Source organism: Corvus brachyrhynchos, unplaced genomic scaffold (assembly GCF_000691975.1).
Source record: "Corvus brachyrhynchos isolate BGI_N302 unplaced genomic scaffold, ASM69197v1 scaffold94, whole genome shotgun sequence".
In the NCBI taxonomy this organism is placed as follows: Eukaryota; Metazoa; Chordata; class Aves; order Passeriformes; family Corvidae; genus Corvus; species Corvus brachyrhynchos.
Genome location: NW_008238330.1, coordinates 1464871 through 1485992, shown reverse-complemented (window position 1 = coordinate 1485992; position 21122 = coordinate 1464871). Strand labels below are relative to the sequence as shown.

At 40.5% G+C, this 21122-nt stretch overlaps 1 protein-coding gene across 4 annotated transcripts in view; it reads left to right on the top strand.

The window, feature by feature from the left end:
• GLI3 (GLI family zinc finger 3) overlaps positions 1 to 21122 on the top strand; it is a 208558-nt gene that overhangs the window by 55415 nt on the left and 132021 nt on the right. For 3 of the 4 annotated variants that reach the window (XM_017734631.1, XM_008633830.2, XM_017734630.1), the window contains exon 3: positions 12306 to 12548. In XM_017734631.1, coding sequence (XP_017590120.1) covers positions 12306 to 12548 — 243 coding nt within the window. Of the gene's footprint in view, positions 1 to 8161; positions 8251 to 12305; positions 12549 to 21122 lie in introns of those variants that run through there. The other variant, XM_017734632.1, reaches the window with a different exon arrangement.

Here is a 21122-nt window from a genome sequence, read left to right as displayed (position 1 = left end):
TACAGGGATACTGTTCTTTGAAAAGTCGGTGAGCAAATGCAGGCCACGGTGCAGAGCTTAGTTCAGCTGTTTCTGAAATTACATAGACACCCCTGATTTGTGCCAGTTAGATTGCTGGTTCAAGGCTTTGGTTAATATCAAAAGTAGTGCATGTGCTTTGATGTTAACACTCTTTAATGTCCAAGTTTACATCTTTGTTTCCGTGATTTTTGAAGATAAGACCCGAAAGAGAGGGAAGTACGTAGTTCAGTGCAGCTGACAGTGGTAACCTTACTGCTCTGGAAAAGATTTTTGTCTAGTCTTTTGAAAGGAGTTGCAACAAGCAAACCCAATATGTAATCTGCTGTGAGAAGGCTGTGGACTGTCAGTCTTTGTGCCATGAAAAAACTGCGATTTCTAATGGGAATTTCTTCTTTAAAGCTAGCTGGTTTTGATGTTACAACTCTGGTGCATCTGAAATGGCTAATTGAATTTTATAGGACAAAAGTGTTAAATCTCATATCCTCTGCAAGGAGGATATGTTAGTACAACAAATGATTGTGGCACTGTTGACAACATAGTCATGAATAACTGTGGAAGTACCTGGAGGTATCTAGACTACAAGTTGCCGTCTAGTTTTCATGTTTACAAGACTTGTGGTAAAACTGGTATGAACAATGAGATTAGTGTAAAAGTATTATTCTTAATTTGATGAATTTTACAGTATGATGTGGGAGGTATCTGTATTGTGGTTCCAAAAGGCTATAGTTTATAAAGGAAAAAAATGAGTTCTTGCTGGTGCTAGCAAGATGGAACTTCTGTCCTGCACTGGGGAATAAAGAACATGGCTGCTATTTAGAGAAAAAGCTTCTTCGAGTATTTAGCAACCTGGTGAGATGCTGGTAAATCAGGTCCACTGTTATTCAATAATTCAGGATGTTTATTAAAAGCCATGATTCAACACTTAAGGTATGAAGAGGGGGAAGCAGTGTGTTTTGGATGAGATTTCTCTGCTGCTGGTAGAATAGCAGGAGTCTGGATGGGATAGGCCTCTTGAATTCGGGGCAATAACGCCTTAAAGGTTAATTTATTCATTTTCTTCTGATTTTATGTGCCTTCTTTTTTTTTCCCTTGCCTTCAGAGGGACATGGTAAATAGTTATTAGTCAACAGTTATGTATTTGTGGACAAGTTCTGCAAGTTGTGGACAAGCATTTTACGTAATAGAAATGGGAGGCACACTTTTTTCAGAACTGGAACATGTAATATGGAGGGTGATTTGTAGGGCAGCTTTGGGCTAACTCGTCAACACATTTTGCCTTCAAATCTAAGTGGATGTTTCTGTATATAAATCAAATGGACCTTGAATCCTTCAATCATACTGTGCTTATTTGATGTATAAAAATCTTTTTTCTCTTATGGAATCAGTTATCAGTATTTTATGCATTCTGTGAGTGAAGAAGACAAAGTAGTGCTGACTACAGTTTTGCATTCCTCTGCAGCACACAGAAGTCCTGGAAGTGATTCTACTGCTGGCTATTACATGGTGATTTTTTTCTCTTTTGCTTTGTATATAGCCAAATGAACTTTGCAGGTGATTCCCTTTCCCTTCCCCAGCCTTCTTTCCATACAAATCATGCTTATTTAATGTTTTTAAGGGATGAAACTTAGTTTATTTTTCTTTGAAATGAACGTTGCCTGAAAATCTAGGTAGCCAAGAATGAAAAAAGTAATAAGGAAACATTGAAACCTCCTTCTGCCAGACTGTGCATAGATGAAGCCAGCAAAACCTGATTAACAATTTAAGAATACCCTTTTCGAGCTCTCATTACTACTGCAGTAGGAGGATAGTGCTGTTTTAAATTGTTCTGACACTTTCTTTGTGAACATAGGAGTATTTTTCTAAGTTGGCTGTCTTTATGATCTCAGGTGCCCTTTGCATTATGATAAATGGAAATACACAATATTGCTTAAGACAGTTATAAGCACCTACGTACATGTATGCAGTTGACCAGTAAAAGCTTGAGGCCAATATTCCACTGTCTTTTACAATCTGTTATCCAGCATTAAAGTTAGAAAGACAAATGCATAAGTAGTCAAAAAATCAAAGTCTCAAAACCAGTTTTGCTCATCCCTGAAACTCAACAGAAAACATTAACCATCAACTTGTTTTCCTCCATAAAGTGATCTGGTTGGCATTCAGTTCCTCCCCCACTGGGGTTGTGTTGAGAAGATGGAAAAAGCTGGTGTGTCTTAGGCTTTCTTGCCTCTTCTCAAATGTAGCAGGCAGGGCTGGCAGACCCTACCAGAGGCTGGAAAGCCTAGCCAGAAGCGTGCAGTGGTAGTGAACAAGGGAGGAGAGAGGCACTGACAAGTAAGCTAGTGAGTGGTAGTCAGTTGTCTTAATTCTCCAACTCCACTTGCCAAAAGATCCAAAGCTTTTAAGAGGATTCCATGGCCTAGGTGAGGGTAGGGGAAATCATGGTATGAAGAATTAGCTCTGTCCTTTCCTTCCAGGCTCTCCAGTCTCCATGCCTCTTTGCCCACTCACATGCACCCATCCTGAGACCCAGGCTGCTTGCTGGCTGTTAGCAGTACTTTTGATGACTCGAATGTGAAGGCAGGAACTATGAGAGGTAGCATGGCAGCATGCACCTCTGCCAGAGGTTTGTACATCCTCTTTAGTGGAGCAAACTGAGAAGAAAGTGAGCAGAAGGGAAAAAAATAGATTGGTCTTTGGGAAGGTCAAGTTCTTCTTAAGGCTTCAGGAGAGTTTTTTCTCTTGTAAGCAGTGTCTCCAGGCAGGGAAGACAGCTTCTGAACTTTAACTTTAGAGGTAAACAGACGGTGCCAGGTTTGGGGCCTTCAGAATATATTCCTGGTGAGAAGCAGTATTGATAAAAGGAATATTTTGCAGTATCTGTAGATTAGTAGCTCTGCTGTTCTAAACTAATGTACTAATGTCGAGATCATTCAAAGGATCAAATCACTGGATACAGGGCTTGAGAGTTTTCCTTAGTTTGAAAATATCCTTTGGTATAAACCTTATGTTTGTCTTGCAGCATTCTTTTGAATTATTTAGACTACTGCTGAGGAATGTGAACAGTCTCATTTCTACATTCAGGTATCCAGGCTGCCTGTGTGGACACTTATTTGCAGACATGTATCACACATCTGCAATTGGTTGGATTTTATGGAATGTAAGGTGGAGCTGAATTTGTGGGTGCCTGTGACCACACTTTTGTATGTAGGAGTACCTACACATCTGCACAGAGATATGTATATGGCATTCAGATTTTGTCCTGCAACATTGGTGAAATCACTGTCCAGAGATTGCAGCCACTGTGAATCAGGGCAGAGTAACCCACAGCATATTTTTAAACAACTGGTATGCTTCAGAGACCAAAAGTACAGGGATATAATGGAAACAAAACTCTTACTGCAACTGTGCAAAAGGACGCAGCAATAAGTAAATTTCGCAACTAAATAGGTGATATCTGCCATCTAAACTGAAGGGTTGCCTGGGCTGTTGCAAACCACTTAGTGATTTGCTAATGATTTCATTTAGCAGTTTGAACCCACCCAAGGAAAAAGGGGAGAAATATAACTCTGTTCATATGCAACACTATAAATAACTTTTTATTTTATTCTCTCGAGGCTAAGGTGTCTGTGCTGTAGATGTTGCAATAGGAGATGGTGCACCAAAGGGTTTATAACTCCTCTTTCACTCTTTTGTGGCTTTTAAGCATGGCTAATCAAATTTATATCAGGCTTCAAACAGCTTAAAGGCCTGGTCTTGCTGCTGGCTGGGTAGAAAGTGACAGCACAGAATATGTCCCCCAGTGTCTGAGTGAAATGAGGCAGTTACCCTCAGATAGGCATAAACGTGCTATTAGATGGTTGAGAAATATATCCCCCCCTCAAAACCCTCCTGGGAATTTATTGTAGTGCCTTTGATGTAACTAATTAGCCTGCTCAAAGTAAGCAATGACTAACAGTCTAATAACTGGCTAATGGAAGTAACTTCATAATGTTTTTAAATCAGAATCCTTTTGAGAGTTTTACAATAGGCTGAGGAGCTTTTTCCTTCTGAGAAATGGTTGCCAATAGTCACATCCTGATGTCTGTTGTTGTCTTTAACTTATATTTGAGTCTCTTGGCTCTTTGAAGAGTCTAGATGTTGGAGAAATGCAATGCCTGAGTTTTAGCCCTGATCAGAAGACCTTGAACAAATGTTCTATTTTGCTGAGGCTGTTGCACAGTAATTTGCAGTCTTTGCTGAATTTTGTAAGTTGGAATACTTTTTTGAAAGGGGAAATGAAAGTTTGTTTTTGAAAGGAATATTTTTTTCTCATTTCAGTTTCCCAATCCTCAAGTAGCAAAATCAAAACATAAAATTTATTATACCAAGAAAGGGAAATGCTTTTGACTACCTTCTAGTTCTGCAAATTTAAAAAACATGTTAATTTTGCCAATTAATTCTACCTCCAGATGTCTTCTGCTTATGCATTATGGCTTTCCTTTTCTTGTCCACTGGAACTACAAAGCACTTGTACTACTAAGAGCCCCTTTCTCATCAAGCTAATGATACAGCATTTCCACGTGCTTACCAACATCTTCAGTGCATTTTCCAGACAGACTATTTGTGCCCAATGGTTGGAGCATTTCTGATGCTAGACTTGAATTCCTCTTGCTCTACTTGCACAAGTAGTTTCACTGAATCCCCAGGATTTCAGTGTGAGTAAAGCAAGCAAAATTTGGGCCTTGTAGGCCCCATAAAGGTAAACTTAAAATCTTGCCACCTGCTCGGTACCTAGATGCAGGGTTTAGTGTTTCTCCTGCCGCAGTCAATGTCGTCACTAACACCTAAACCAGAGTGTTGGGGGCTGCACTCGCCAGTGGTGTTAAGTATCATTGCAATAATCCACTGTCTGCCATGGGAGAAACATGTAGCCCTGAACTTGGGAAGGGAGAAAATGGTTTTCAGCTGTTTTGATTTAAATTGTTTGTTTTTGTTATTTTAAAGCCTGTGTGGAAAGGGGCTGGGAGAGGGCTTGTTCAGAAGTGAGGCTCCCACTTCTTTGGAGGCTGACCTTGCAGTTGCTGAGAATTAGTCCCTCCATTAGCTTCCCAGAGACTCTCAGCCCTGCAGGCTGGGGCTGCGGCTGGGCATTGCAGGGGTTCAAGCTCCACGTCTTGGCTAGTTGGTGGTTCAGCTGGGCAGCTCAAGGCAAACTTGCCCAACAGGATACTGCGGGAATCTGGTTCACAGCAAGCAACTTCCACAGCTTGTTCCGAAGTCATTGAAGACAGTGGGATGGCTCAAGTGTCAGGTCAGTAACTTCAGGCGTATATCCAAATGTTACTCCCTTTTTTTCCACATGTCCTGCAGGATCAGCAAGATGCAGGATCATGTGTAAGGCAGCCCAGCCCTGCCGCCTGCCCTCTTTGTCTGCCGTCTGAGGCTGAGTCCTGGGACTGACAAGGAAGTTTCCACAGTACTCTGCCTTTGTGTGTAGGTAGCTGTGGACACAGCTACCTCTTGTGTTTCCTAAGTAGGATTTTTCAGCTTATATGAGATTTTTAGCATTTCCCTATAGATCTGATGCAGGGATTTGTAGATGCAGACTCTCAGTTAAATACAGTAGGTGTTTGCTTGTATGAAATTTTAAAGGTGCTTTTATTTTACATAATTTCCTATATGTCTGCTTAGCTTCAGCCAGTTGGTTTTAGTTGGGAGTGGTTGGGGAGGCAACAAACACTGTAAATTCATCTGGATAATAAAAAAATTGAGATAAAGACATTGCTACTAACAAGGCTCTCTCTGATTTAGGGGTCTGAAAAAGTTTGCCTGAGTTTTTTAAGCTGCTTCATGTCATTCTCGGGTTCCCCATCAGTCTTGGGGAAGAGTTAGGCACACAGTTGGAAAAGGCTGCGAGTGATGTTCTCCTGATAGCAATGCATTGCTGGTTTAGTGTTGGAGCGGTGTGGACTTTGTTCAGGCCCAGTTTTGTCTTGTCCAGGTCAGTGGGAACTCTGCCATTGACCCAGAGGAATGCATGATCAGGTTCTGTTTCCAAAGGCATAGGCACTGTATCGATGCTCTGTGTTCTGTCCTCCTCTGTACTGTGAAAAAAGGAACTGAACCAAGCTGTGCAGTAGATGCAGCAAAAATGAATGTATGTCTCATTTGCGGAAAATAAAGGAGTGTGCATGGAGTATTAGGTAGGTATTGTAGGGATTGGGTCACCTCTCTCTTTCATTAATAAATCCCTTTTCTTCCAGTGAAAGCTAAAGCTGACAACAAAAGAATGTAAGATGTTTTTCAAAACAAACAAACAAAACCACAGAAGAGCTGTGTATTCATATTCCAAAGGTTGCAAATCAGTTATTGGAAAATACTATACATAGAATAATGGAAAAATAACTAAGCTAAAAATCCATTGTATGTGGGAATAGAAAACTATACATTTTCAGTGGTAAGCTCAGATAATGTACTTTATTTATAAGCACAGTAGCCTTGTATAAGGTATGCTTAAGCATTGCAAATAAAGCGAGTACAGTATTGTTATCTAACAGATTTTTTAGCCTCTTGTGTGATTGATGTCTATTTTTAAAACTAATTATGAGCATCGTTCTTCATATCCGTGTTAGTGTTTCCAGAGCGCTTCTTGTGCAGTTGCTCCAAATGCCAGAAAATAACAAACTTGGGACCAAGGGTGTCCAATTTAAACTACCGTACTCACCCAAAACAAAATTTCTCTTACAATATATGCTGTTTTTAAAAGCAGGCACAATCCTACAGATCTATTTCCTCCTACTTTGCTCTTAAGGTGGTCAGAGAGTAGTGAAAAGCCTGTGTATGCAGGAAGGTGCAGGTACGCGTGTCCTAATGAACCTGGCGACTGCTCTATTGCATCATTTCAAGGAAGAAAATATCAGGTGTCAAAAACTTAGACTTTCTTAAATGGCAAGGAAATTGCTTTCTTACTTAGGTATCTGTTCTGTTAAGAATCTAAGTAGTCAATCTTTTTTTACATTCCACCTTCCCCCTTCCTTCTGGCTCACAGCACCTAAAATGCTACTTTTCTGGGAAAGACTGATATTCTGACTTCAGTTTTGTAATTTAATGATGGAGAGTTTCCTTAGTAAACCAAATTTAGAGTACTAGAATGCTTATCTTATATCCAGACCTTGAACATAAAAGGCATTTTATACCAGCAATTGTTCATTTAATGAGCAATTGCAGAGTGCAGGACGGTTAAGGGATTGAGCTATATGCACCATTATTGCAAGAAGTATTCTGAAATACCAGAAATAGGACGTAAGCTCTGATCAGGGGGACTGTGAGCACAATTACCTTCTTTTCAAATCCTTCTGTGACACTGCGGGAGGAAAAAGGACTTTGAAACTTGAAAGGAAAGAGCTTGCTTTCAACCTCAAAAGCTAGGAGGAAAGGGCTCTGAAATTTGCTCAGTATTCCCAATTCACCATTAGCCTGTTTCTTCCTTTAGCCTCAAGGCATTCTCCGCTTTTTGAAAAGATGTTAAGAAATTCAGTCACAATAGAGAGCCTAGTTTTGAACATGTTTCACTCGGTCCATTGAGGTCTGGTCTTCAGCCTTTGTGTGGGGTGAATTGAGCTGAGCAGCAATCTGGTTGGGGAGAGGTGAATGAGCAGTCTCTGTGCAGTCACAAATTCTGGCAAAGAAAAGATTACCCTTTCCTTTATTTTACAATATGCATTCCTGTACAATCCTGCTAGTGGCAATATGCAGAGCTGAGCTTGTGCTTAGGTCAATATGGAGCACTTGGTTTATAGCAACTCTTGTTAAGTTTGTCTTGTAATTGAAGCTGCTGTTGACCTTGCTTGGAGAGCATTTGTAAAACCGTTTATTTAGCATAAACTGAAATAATAAACCCTCCTTCTCTTAGGCTGATTGTGATAGGGTGACATTAGTTTGATTTAATGATTAGCCGCCTGACCCCTCAGCTAGAGAGAGCCGCTTGAATAGGGAGAGTTCACTAGGAAGCACACAGGAAGAATACTAATGAGCTTGTTAAATTTAGCATGGCACCAACCACTTTTAATTCCTCTAATGGGAGAAGCACTGCCTCTGAGAGAGAGGGAGGGAGATGGGGTGGGGGTGGGGGGGAGAAGGGAGAGAGAGGAAAAGAGGGAGGAATGCCCATGTCCTGGTAGCCAGAGAATTTTGGTCAAGAGAAGAGAAGAGCTTAGAGGGAGCATCAGCCAGGGTCTCTTGGACTGAGTTGTAAGTATCTTTTTTTTCCTCTTACTCAGCTGAGGTGTGTTGTCAGATCTCTCATGAGATAGTAATGCTCTCTGGAAGTTGCAAGCAGAAATATGGTGATGAAACTTTATATATTAAGAGATTTAACTGTGCTGGTGTCGTCTTGTTTAAGCAGGGGTGTCTCTGAAGTGTGCTGGCATTGACTTTTAATGTGCTTTATCAATAGATTTCAACTTTTTTTCAGTTGCTGACTTTAGGTGGTTTAAAGTAAAATAGCTTCTATTTTGTCTTGGTCCATGATAAAAAAAGGCAAAAAAGTTCAACAGGTAGAGAAAGTTTAATGGATTTTTGCATTAGGCTTTGGCTTGTGCTGATTTTTTAAACTTTCTGAGTAAATTAGCTGTGCAATTGAAAGTGTGTTTATTCAGGCATGCTGTCCAGTGTGAGTTTTTTGAGAAAGCTTTTTGATTAAGTGAGAGGTGCTCCATTAAGTGAGGTGCTCAGCACTTCTAATAAAAATTGCTTCTGATCAAAATAGCAGGATTAAATCAGGTATTTCTCAGTGGATGTGAAAATCCTGGATTAATGTGATCGTTCAAGACTGGGCACTTCTAACGCGTGTATCTGGCTATTGGCTTCTTAAGTCAGAGTAAGGGTGTATGTGAAGAAAGAGAAGCTTATGCAGATTGCTCTTGGGCATGAAAACTTTTTTCTTTTCTTATTTAACCCTTCACTCTTACACTGGCAAAAGGTGGGAGGAATTATACTGGAGTTGGTGGGCTGCCACCAACTTCATCTTTCGCTTTGGCATTTGTCTCTCTGCAACATTTTAATAAATCAGATGTTTCTTTTGACCCTAAAGCTGGCCACTTGTAAAACGTGAGCAGAGCAGTAACAGAACAGTTTTCACTTATTTGGCTGTAAAACCCCTTTGGCAGATGCTGCTGGAGAAGTGGGTTGTTTGCTTACATTTTTGCTTTAGAATCTCACTTGTTGCCATGGTGGACAGTGTGTTTCTGTCAATAATTTGGCCTGGCGCGCCTTGCCCGCACTTACTCTTGAAACTTTATTGAACAATTCAGTTGAACCAGAACAAGATTAGACAGCTTTCCCCTTTTGGCACACTGGAGTGGCTCCCCTGCCGTGAGAGTCGGCAGTGTTACTGCAAGAGTTTCCCACTTGGCGCCAGGGGAGCTCCTGCAAACTGCTTGGCTCTTAGTGTCCTGGAGCGTGGGTGCTGTCAAATTTCTCATCTGCCCCCTATCAAAAGCAACCCAGTGGTGTGAAGTAAATGCTTAGCAAGCTGTTTGGCTGATGAATAAGCCTTGTTATTACTGTAAAAATGCCATCATGTTTAGTTAAATTCTTCTGGGGCAATTTTTGTGTGGCAGAAAACATACTGAAACTTTTGACTTGTAATGGCACATGTCAATAACTTCATAATGGGGAGAGAGATCGTTGATGCAGAAGGAAAAATAGTTTTTTGTTTTTTTTTTCTCAAGTAACCTAAAAAGGGAAAAGCTTATTAAACCATATTTTTCCTTTAGTTTCTAAGTTACTGAAAGTAGGTTTTGAATTTCATTCAGCAATTTGAAAAATCAGCCTTTTCCATAACAGTCACTAGTACCTGGATTCATGACACGTGCATGTTTTGAGAAGAAAAGTATGAAAGTGGAGCCTGCAGACAGATGTCAGCTTCTTGTTGTATCCCAGGATGGCAGGTTTAACAAATATTATCTTTATATGGAAGAGTAAAAGAACTGAAATCCTATCTGATCATCTGAATGATTATACAGCCCCACAAATCACTCTAGCTTTCTTCTTTCCGAACTGTTGTAGCACTGGTTAGCTTGCTCTACTTAAGAGTCTGTCAGAATTTCAAATGGAGTGTAAGACCCTATTTTTATAGGAGTTTACGTTTCATCAGTGAAAGTTCACTCTAGGTTGAAATTTAACATAAAAGACTCTGGCTAAAGAGAAACCTGATGGAAAATACATATTTGATTTTTTTTTTTGGTTGTTTTTTTTACTTATACAAGCAGGTTTCTAAAACCTTATATAAGTTTTAATGTTTTAGTCCCCATTTTGCAGTTCTCTAACTAAAACCAGCTTCAGTGTAAAAAGTTGAAACCTTAAACCCTGCTAATCCAGAGCAGGGACCAGTGCCTGTGCATATTAATAAAAAGTAGAAAAGGGCAAAGGGTTTAAACTCTGTAATGTTGTTGTCTATTTCCATTAACTCTTTCTCCTCAGACCCAAATCCTGGAAAAGCTCTGTATGTAGAATTACTGCTGGCTGTAAAAATAATTCCATCCCTGGAAGATGCTGATAAGTCAGCAAACCCTGGTAGCTGTAATACTTGGAGATAGAAAAATAATTAAGTGCTCAATAGGCTATGCTGCTGAGTTTTTGTGTTGTTGCTGCTTGGGAGGAGAGGGAGCAGGGAAAAAACTGGTGAGCATTTCATCCAAAGCAATGGTATATCTAGTTTATGCATATAATGGCCATATAGCTCTATGTACGGAGCCTGTTTCTAATCTAATTTGTATAAAGGCATATAGGTTAAGTTATGCTGGTGTCAGGCTTGCTGAAAGTAGTCACCTGGTGAATTGCTGGCTGCTGCTTGTGCTCTGTGAACAAGTACACCAGGGAAAGGTACAAGTGAAAACTTAGACCTGACCTCAAATCTCTGACAACTGAAGTGCAATCTTGGTGCTGGTGTCAATCATTCTTCCTTGCATGTAGGTTGTAGACTAAAAGCACTTCAGTTTTATTTCCTAAGGGTGTTTTCATTTCCTTTTCTAGTTACCATTTTTGTGCCCAGCATTTAATAATTTGAGATTCCTTGTGTACTGGTAGAACTGCAGAGAAACTTTGAGATGAAGTCTTTGTCAGTACTCCTTCAAGATGTATTGGCGTACACTTGCATGTGCAGCATGGTTGATGGAACAAGGCTGTACCCGGGGCATTGGTGTTGGCCAAGGATTACAGCCAGCAATCAATCATTCTTGTTTAGAGAATCATCTCTGTTTTAAACCAATAATGCAACTGAAGGAGAGCATTTACATTAGAGATATACCTAACAACGCCCGTCTGCCACATGGCATGTGTGAAATGTACCTTGGAACATGCATCTTGGTTTTGAGGAACAGAACCATTTTGTGTAGTTTTTGAAAGGTGTGTGTAGTCCCTAGGGGTTAAAGTTCATATGGGAGCAGAGGGTTGTTTTAGCACCTAGTCCTGGAGCTGTCTGCAAGGAAGGCGGGTGGAGCCATGGTCAGGAGGCTCTTTTCCCCTTACAAGTGGTACCACAGACCTAGAGGCTTACTCCAAACTAGGGCTGGGGCTTGACCCTCTTAGTTATTATTATTCCCACTGCTCCCCTTTTTATTCCCCCTTGTTCATTAAGAGTTTGTGGCTTTGTATGTGTGGATATGGGAAAAAGAGGTAGGGGGAGTGTACTCAACAATCCTGCACAGGCGCCAAAATGGTGACACTGTCAGAGCAGGTGGCCTTGCTTGTGCCTGCCTGATGCTGCTGGTCCTGTATCTTGAGCCCTTGAACCCATTTTATTCTTGCCCGCCTTGGATCATTGCTGACCTCCCTGCGAGGTTTCAGCCCCTCACACAGACAAACCCCAGGGACCTGGAGCTGGGCTGCAGAGCTGTGGTGGGTGGCTGGGTGTGATTTAGGCCCAGCTGGTGGGCTTCATCTTCTCCTCTGTGTGACAAATAATTTCTTGACTCCCCATCAGGGAGCTCCCAGCCTTCTTGTCCCAGAGGCAGGGAAACAGCAAGCCTCTGTCTGTTCCTGCACAATTGATAGCCCCGCTGGTAGGATCATCAGTGCATGGGTGACGGTGATCTACTGCTCCGCTGCTGCCAGCTCTGAACGGGCAGGCATCCCCAGGCCATCCCTCACAGCCACACAGGCACCTCCTGTCACAAACTTACACCGGGAGGAGGAGGGCAGCGGGGGGAGAACTTTTCTTTATTGTATTTTCTATAAATGGGCTAAAAGTGTGCGTCTCTCTTTTTTCTTCCCTTCTCTCTTTCTTCTCCCTCGTTTTTTTGCAGAGGATGAAAGTCCTGGGCAGACCTATCACAGAGAGAGAAGGAACGCGATCACAATGCAGCCGCAGGGTGGGCAAGGCCTCGGCAAGATCAGTGAAGAGCCTTCCACGTCGAGTGAGGAAAGGGCCTCATTAATCAAGAAGGAGATCCATGGATCTATATCTCACCTTCCCGAACCTTCCGTACCTTACCGTGGGACGCTCTTTACCATGGACCCCCGAAATGGTTACATGGACCCTCATTACCGTGAGTATTGATTGCTGGTTTATTTGGGGCTGTGAAGTTGGAAGGCTGTCAAATTTAATGTGATTTTGTCACTTTGCATCATCTCCAGGGAGAACTGCTTTGTCTGGAGGGAGCGGTGTTTGTGGTAAATGCAATCCTTTGTTTCCTGAAGTTAAAAACCAGGGTGCAGTTGCACTGCAGCTAGAAATTATCGCAGGCCTCTGCAAAGCAACTTCCACAGGACATCTCATCTGTTGCTAATCCTCCTCAGTCATCCAGGGTTGTGTTTTGCTCCACCTCCTTAATACGTGAAGAAAAAGGGCCTCATTGTAGAAAGCAGAGAAGGAAAATGAAACAGGCCTTAAAAATCCCTCTTTTAAAATAACGTTAGAGTATGTTATTGAGAAGAGGAAGGACTGTGCCCTGTACAGTGAGAATTTGGGGAATTGGAAGGCTTGTTTTTGTGCTTTGGGACTTCTTGTTTTGTTTTGGAGGGCTTTTTTAGACATTCATGAGTGTGTTTGAGAATGCAGGCTGATGGAGTGGTTTTGCAATTTTCTTTCCCAGCTATAGTTCCCTGAAGTTGTAAGGGGGAGGGAAAAGGCAAATGATTTCAACTTCTGAATTCCTGCTCAGGCATTAATAAAAAAGTAAGAAATTAACTGACACTTGAACACAGATGTGGAGTGGATTTCTCCACAGGCAAAGTATGAAGGAGTTAAGCAATTTTTTTTTCATCTGTTTCTAGTTTACCAAAAAAGAGAAAAAAGATCATTTAGTTGTGTAGTAATGAAGTACATCTTGAGGTGTCAAGGCTTGTGCCTTTTGATTATAGATTTATCACCCAGTCAGGAGACAGATTTGCCATTTAACCTTTCAGTCTCCAATGCCAGATGATAGGCTTAAGACCCACAAAGAGAGAGAAGTCTGCATTGGTTTTCTTTTTTTTTAAACATCATTCAGAAATTTTAGTGTTTTAAGGCAAAAGGTCATTAGCCAGACGACTGATTAGTGAGGACAGCTGATTAGTGCATGTTTTTTTGCTAAAGAAAGTGCCAGGGATAAAAGCTAATTTTATCCCTTCATTAGTTGGGCTAGCAGCAAAGGGGAATGTTCACTCATCAGGGTGCAGATCAAAGTATGTCTTGCACAACCTTAAGTCTCACCAACCTCCTTTAAAAAAAAAAAAGCCTGATTGTTAATAAGGATGGAGGAAACGAACACTTGTTGTCTGTATAGTTTAGATCAGTATTTAGGGAAAAAGTTTGCAGTTAAGTTTTTGAGCTCTTTTTTAGTGTAGTCAGTTAGTTTTTGTACAGCCTCCTCTCCTGCTGTCTCGTACAGACCTGCTCAAACCCTCTGGGGGAGTTACTCATCTCTCTGTTGAGGAGGATGTGCTTCAGCACACCAGCAGCAGACTCGTGCCAGAGAGGCATGACCGTGCACTGCAAACGGCCACTCGCAAGCAGCAGTGCATACAACTATTACCTCGGGGCTTGGAGGCACCATTCCTAGCTTCTGGTTAACAAACGCCCAAATCTAGCTTAAAATAACCCCAACAAAACAAACAAGTATTATTGGGGAAGCAAAACAGCTTCTCTGTTTGTAGGCAGTACAGCTGGGGAGAAATGAAATGTGTGACAAAAACAACCCTCAAACAAACAACAAACCTTATGCTGAATTTCGTGGGGAAGATAGCCATTTTGACCATCTGACCAGCTGCCAGCTCACCCCTTAAATCCTGTTCAAAGTGTTATTGAAATTACTGAAGGTTCAGACAGAAGAAAAAAGTCTGGTCAGTCAGCATGTGTCTGAGTGGTTTGCAATGAGTTTATTTTGTTTTATTTTCCCAAATTCACCTTTTGATAAGAGTTGCCAAGGTTTAATGATGCTGCTCTGTGGTATTGTGACAATTAATGCTAGCTATTCAGGCTGCGTGGACTACTAGAAAAACATTGATGTCAGAAGTTGAGAGAGCACCAGAAGTTACCCAGCATACAACAGTAGAGAAACAGGAGATGAGTTAATTTTAAATGAGCAACAAGATCTTAAAGCAGAAATCTAAGTCAGAAAGCATCAGATGGACAGACCTGCTTCCCTCTCCTGTAATGAGTAGTACATTTGTATTCACTGATTTATAAAGCCCCTCAAGCTATTAACGTCATAAAAAGAGCCATCATGCTTTTATTTACCTTTAATAGCTGTGATACAGAGAGACAACTAAAAAGACAAATGTCTAGTTAGATTTATAGGAAACCAGACAGTCTTACTGAAATTTTCATAGTAGTTGTATCATTTATATATGTAAGATATGCTTTCATCAAAGTGGCGACTGTATTCAGACTGACACTTTTAGTGGTCCATATGAAGAAGGCTGAATAATGTAAATATGCATCAGTCCCACTGTAGCAACAGGTAAAGAATCAGGGAGTCTATTGTTTCCTTTCTTAGTTTCTTGCCAAGTTTTGCTGGGCATATGGATGGAAAACATTTTAATTCAACATAGATATGTTAACACTCACAGTAATTTCTTAGTTTCCCTGTGGTTGGAAAATAGAGACTTTTCAAGATGCCTAATTCATGCTTCTATTTATACCCACTTTGTATTTAAAAGTGTGGGCAGGCTTTCTGTAACACAGGAAAAGGGAAAATAATTTTTTTGAAGAAGGACATCTGTATATTTTTATGACAAAAAAAAGAAAAAGAGTGTTTAATTCAATTGTGTGTGGAAGGCATGTCCCTTCCATGAGGGGCAGTTATTAGAAACAACTTGAGTACTTTGCATTTTTACATGTAAATATGTATGTGTCTCTTTGTGCATTGCAGGATTTTTTTTGTTTTAATTTTTTTTCTAATTAAAATGACTGATGTTGCAAATGTTGGTAATAATAGTTACCATAAATGTGGAATAAATCCCTCATTGAGGGGGAGTTTGCTCTCCTGCAGAGTGTGGGTGGGGATAATGGTTGCGATTCAAGTGAACCAGCTTTTCAAACAGCTGGGATGAAACATGCTATTGGAGTTGGTGGCCCTTCCGCACCGCCAGAGAGCCCCTCAACCATTTAGCAACTGAGAATGTGAGTGCAGTCCCATGCTCAGCTCACAGCCTTCTATCCTCCAACAGATAAAAGGGAAAAAAAAAGGCCTAAACCAGAAATTTTTCTTTTCTGTCTTTTTTGTTATGGATTTCTTAACCACTATTTAAACACAGCACACAAAGGAAGGGAGGGATGTTGGTTTTGTTTGCTTAACTTTTTAAAAACTTTTTTCTTTAAAAAAGCTTTAGGACAGATGACAGAAATGCTGGAGTTTGCCTTCATATGTTGTTCCTTTTCTTTGTTGAGGAGAGCAGGGTTACTGACCTTAATCACAGTGTTTCTTAAAAGGATTTAAAATCCTGCATTTCTCAAACACTAATTCCAGTGGTAGTTGGAGCCCCTTGTTAATGTAAATTCCATCTCTAGAGTTGGGGCTGAGGCAGGGGAGATGGGGATAGCAACTTGCCTTTGTTATTCTCGTCCACAATTTTAATTTTCGTGTAGATTTATGGCAGTGCTAAGACTGCCTGTCTCACAAGTCATTCCTCATGGAAAAAATGAATCATTCCTGATGTAAACACTTTGATTTAAAACATACTGTTGATATTCTTCCCTGGGTTTCACAGCTCATCTGAAAGAACTCTTAGTACCTAATTAGCAAAACCTGAAGAATTATCTTAAGTAAAAAGCAGTGACAGTTCACTTGGCTCTGATCCAAAAATTTGTATATACAGGAATGTATGGCCCTGGCAGGATTCTCTTTCCAGTAAATCACTTCATCTCAAAGAGATTGCACTAGCTGAAAGCAGGAACTCACTCCTTTCTTTTTTTTTTTTTTTTTTCTTTTTATTTTCTTTTTTTCCCTCTCCTTACCAGGGATTTATTTTGCTGGTTTTGAAGCTTCTGCATTTATCTGGGGAAGGGGGAACTGCTTAGTGCACATTTCATAGGATTAGCACTCCAAAGGTATTGATTGCCCTCAGTTCCCACTGACTGTTCTTGGACTTAGCTTTGTAAGGACTGGGCCTTGCATAACTGCCCAAGTTAGGTTACCCAGTGTTAGTGTCATCTCAAAATCAATTTGCAACATGAACGAAAAATCTCAGCAAGACAAGCACAATGCTGGTTCACAATGCACTTGGTCATTGACTAGGTTTTAATTTCTGTTGACAAGAATTCCCCTTCCTTCATATCCACATAGGAAAGGAAAAGGGACTGTGAAAAAAAAAAAAAGGGATTGGATTCTGTTTCTAAAAATGCAAACTGTTAACTGGAAACACTGTCTTAAAATGCAGTAACTGGAAAGCAGTGACTTTTCATGGCAGCAAGTCTTGAACCACAATGGCCAGCTATGCATGGCACATTTGACAGTGAGAGTGGGCCAGGTCACCACCAGCAGATGAGCTCATGGAAGGGGCTTACAGAGGGGTAGGTGGTGGCCTCCCTTGTCATCTCCCTGGCATAGTTTGAGACTCAGGGGAGACTCAGGAAGACTCAGGAGAGACCAAGACACTTCTGGATAGCCCCAAAGCAAGCATTTTTCTTAGCTCACCTCTAGTTTCCCAGTGTCTTTGGGTGACAGGAGACCAGGACAGCTTTTTGTAGAGAGTTTCTACCTGGCCTGGTTGGACAGTGATAGGAGAATGTCAGTGGAGAATCCTCATAGAGATTTAGGGCCAGAGGCTTTAAGTACATTTAGGCGCTCTTCAATTTCAAAGTGAGTTTGGCCTCTGAGAATCTGGGTCCTACTTCAACTCCGTGCAGCATTTTGCAGGGGAGAGGCTTAAGCACTCTAGTAACAAAACTCTCCTCTGACAGTGATTTATGGGGTGGCTTCCAAATGTTGTCAAGCAGGGGTAGTTGAAAAAAGTAAAATCTAAAGCTTTTAATAGAACTCACAAGGAAAAAAGTCTCTATTATAAAAGTGAATGTCAGACTGCTCATGTCAGCTGAGCAACTGAAGTGTGAGTCTTTAAAAAAATTAGCATGTTTGCAAAAACATTTTTGGGATTAAAAGTCTAAAATGTAATAGTAGCTTTCAATAGCCTCCAACAAAAAACATTACTGTTCTCAGATTCCAACTTATGGACAGAGGCAACTTCAGTGTGAAATTTAGGAAGGTGCTGCAGACCTTGTAAGCTTAGCAGCTTATAAGTTAAAATAGCTTCTCCAAGATGCCTTCCAAACCTCCTGCATTGTTTTTGAAACTGCTCATTGCAAGTACTCCTGCCCATTTCTCTGAGGCCTTTTCTGAAATCAGCAAGCCCCGGGAGCCCTGGAGCTGCTGCCTCTGTGTGATGGTCTCCTTTGGAAGTAACAGTTGCACCTACAGATTTACAGTATGTAGCGATGTTCTTCCTTCTTATGCATTTTTTTTCTCCTCGGCATGAGACAGACTCCAAAACTTCCAATATTTGGAAAGCTTTGAAGTGTAATGTGATTGAGCAACTGAAAGGTGATCTTGTATGTTTGTGGTTTTTTGGGGTTTTTGGGGGTTTATTTGTTTTTTTTTTTTTGTTTTTTTTTTTTTGTTTTTTTTTTTTTGTTTTTTTTTTTTTGTTTTTTTTTTTTTGTTTTTTTTTTTTTGTTTTTTTTTTTTTGTTTTTTTTTTTTTGTTTTTTTTTTTTTGTTTTTTTTTTTTTGTTTTTTTTTTTTGCTTTGTTTTGTTTTCAAGTTTAGGTGAATACATATTTTTCTGTGTGTTGATTCTTTTCTTGTCATTACCAGTAGTATTAATTTCAGCTGGAAACTACAGGAAAACTGAAACTACTGGAAAGAGGTGATCCTGTTTGTGGGGAGAAGACAATATTTGATATTTCTTATTTCTAAATAAGAAATAAAAAATTGTAGAAATTATATAAATTATTTCTAGCCCTATAATTCTATTGGACTTCAAAATTCTAAAAATATTTTGAGGAGCACATTGAAACTTTTCTATTAATCTCTCCTTGTTTTGGTGTTCAAGTGTATGTTAAGTAAGCTGTGGGGTGAGGTTTTATGTGTGGTGGTTTTTTTGTTTTGCTTTGTTTGTTTGTTTTTTTAAAGAACAGGGAAGATAAAGAGGACAAATGCAAAAACACTTCTCTAATGGACTTGATTTGTTTTTTTCAGCTAAAGCATTTTTAGCTGCTTTACAGTATGTATTTGTTGTATACTGTCTTCATGGAAAGAGACAGAATTCATTGCTCAGAGCCACAGAATCATGGTTAAGAGCTGTGAAGAAAAAGCCAGGAAATAATGTAATCCATCTCTTGAGCATCAAGGCAGATCAGCTGTCCCTAAATCAGGAGAGAGTGCAAGCTTCTTCAAAGTTGTTGTATCCCTTGATCACGGACATTTGCGACAATGCTTTTAAAACAGAAGATCTGTAGTGGATTTGGGCTGATTTTGTGTGCCTACAACGTTACTTCTGCGGTATCAGCAGCTGGAAGGTGGGGAAAAATGTGAGATGGTTCTCTTGCGTTGATGTTCTCTCTGGTCAGTGTTACTACAGGGAATTTAGTTGCCTAAGTAGAGATTGGAATGTGAGTGCCATTTCCATGCCCATGAGGATCCTAAATGGTCTGACTGCCAGCCTGGTCAACCCCTTGTATCCTGGGTCGTATCTGTTTACTCTGTATGAATGTCTTGAGATATATTAGGGAACTAAGATGGCCCTATGTGTCTATATTAAGGCAGCAGAATCCTCAGTTGTTGTGTCTAAATGTAGACAATAAACATTTAAGTTCAGGGGTTTTTTCTCCATCTCTGCTGTCATTGTCCAGCTATTAAGAAAACCGTAGCAATAATTAGTTTGCAGAGTAGCTAATGTATACAGGATGCTCCTCTGTCCTGATTCTCGTGTTAATTTTCTTGCATTCTGGGTGCTTGAAATCTGGACGTGCCCTATTTTTCATTGCTCTTGCCCCTGGCCCTTATGTGGGCTCAGAGGGAGGGCATTGTGTCACAGAGGATGCCTCAGGTGGGCAGTGGGAGTAATGGGAGCGTGGGGGTACCATGGGCCTGCTCTCTCCATGGCACTGACCAGGACTTGTCAAGGGAGGATTTGAAAGGCGGCATGGTCCCTGTTGTCAACGTGCAATTTCAAGCTTATTCCACGGAAGTCTCTCAGTTCTAGCCTCCTGTTGGAGTCCTGGGTTGAAGAGGCCTTTACTTTTAAGACAGTTTAAATGCTTTGGTTGCTGAACCGTTTTCAGGATTGCTAGCAGATACAGCTTTATTGCTATTGACTGAGCTCAGTACTTAGGAGGAGAGCCACTTAGCCATAGCCTCTACTTCCTTTTATTCACACCTAGAAGCACAATTAGCTTCCTCTTAGCCTGGCTCTTTACCTCTTAGCCTTGGTAGTTTACACAGTACTCTCTAAACTGTTATTAAAACACTGCTCAAATTACTTACAACTGGGGCTCTTGAGCTTGCTGAGTGGGTCGCATCTGAGTCTGCAGATCATGTCAGGATCTTTCAGTCACACTTATACAAGCTACCTTTATTCATTTCTGATAGTATAGCTTACAGCCAAGGCAGCAACCACCAGTGCAGGGAAGCAGTGTTATCCTCAATATTGATGTATTCATAACTGTGTAAAGAGTACAGCTGCTCTGTTGCCATGTGGTCGTCGGCATGTGTGGTGGTGGGTACACAGCAGCAGGAAAGGCAATATGTGCATGGGAATGTTTGTATGTACAGGTTTGTACATCTTCATACTTCCTTTTAAAAATAAGATTTATCACTTACAAAAGAGTCTTCTGATGTTGCTTTCTTTATTGTTTTTTAACATTGTCTTGCAGTTTCTTTGAGTTCAAAACAGATAGCTCACCAGATAACAGAACTGCTTTTTAATCTCAGTTATGCTTGTTTCATGTTTCACACTGAATAAGGTAGTATAGAGGGTCCCCAATTGTTTATTCTAGTTTCCCTTTCACATTTCAGTGCTGCCCTGAGCCATCATTTTTCCCAAGCAGTTGAATGATGCTGATCCAGAACCCAGTGAATTCAATGAATCAACAACTGCTGGCTTCAATGAACTTTGAAATAATCCCTGGTTGCATTATATTCTGCCCTTTTATCTTACCTGTTCTCCACGCTAGTTGTAATTTAAAATCATAATTCCCAAGGATCCATGTTACCATTTTGCAAATGAAGAGATGAATATTGTTATTCCTCTATCTACAGTCCCCATTGAAGTAGCCAGTGATAACAAGCCAAAAGTAATGGCATATGAAATACTTTCAAATAAATGGCTGATTATGGTAACAGCTGAGTGTAACACCATACCAAGTGTTGAAGCAAATAACTGGGTTAGAATGTGTTGACTTAAATTTCATTCCAGCATGTCAGACTCCTTAGTGTGAAAAGGTACTGAATTTGATTTGTGTGGGGTTTTTCACCAGCCTATCTGCAGATACAACTTATGAAAGCTTCAAGCTTTGACCTTGACTTCTGTTAGATATTATTGTTGAAATGGAACTGGGTTACTTGGATGAATGAAATTTGGATCAAGGCCTATGTTAGGTATAAACAGTGGTTGCTCACTTTACTGGGATGGACCAGCATGGTA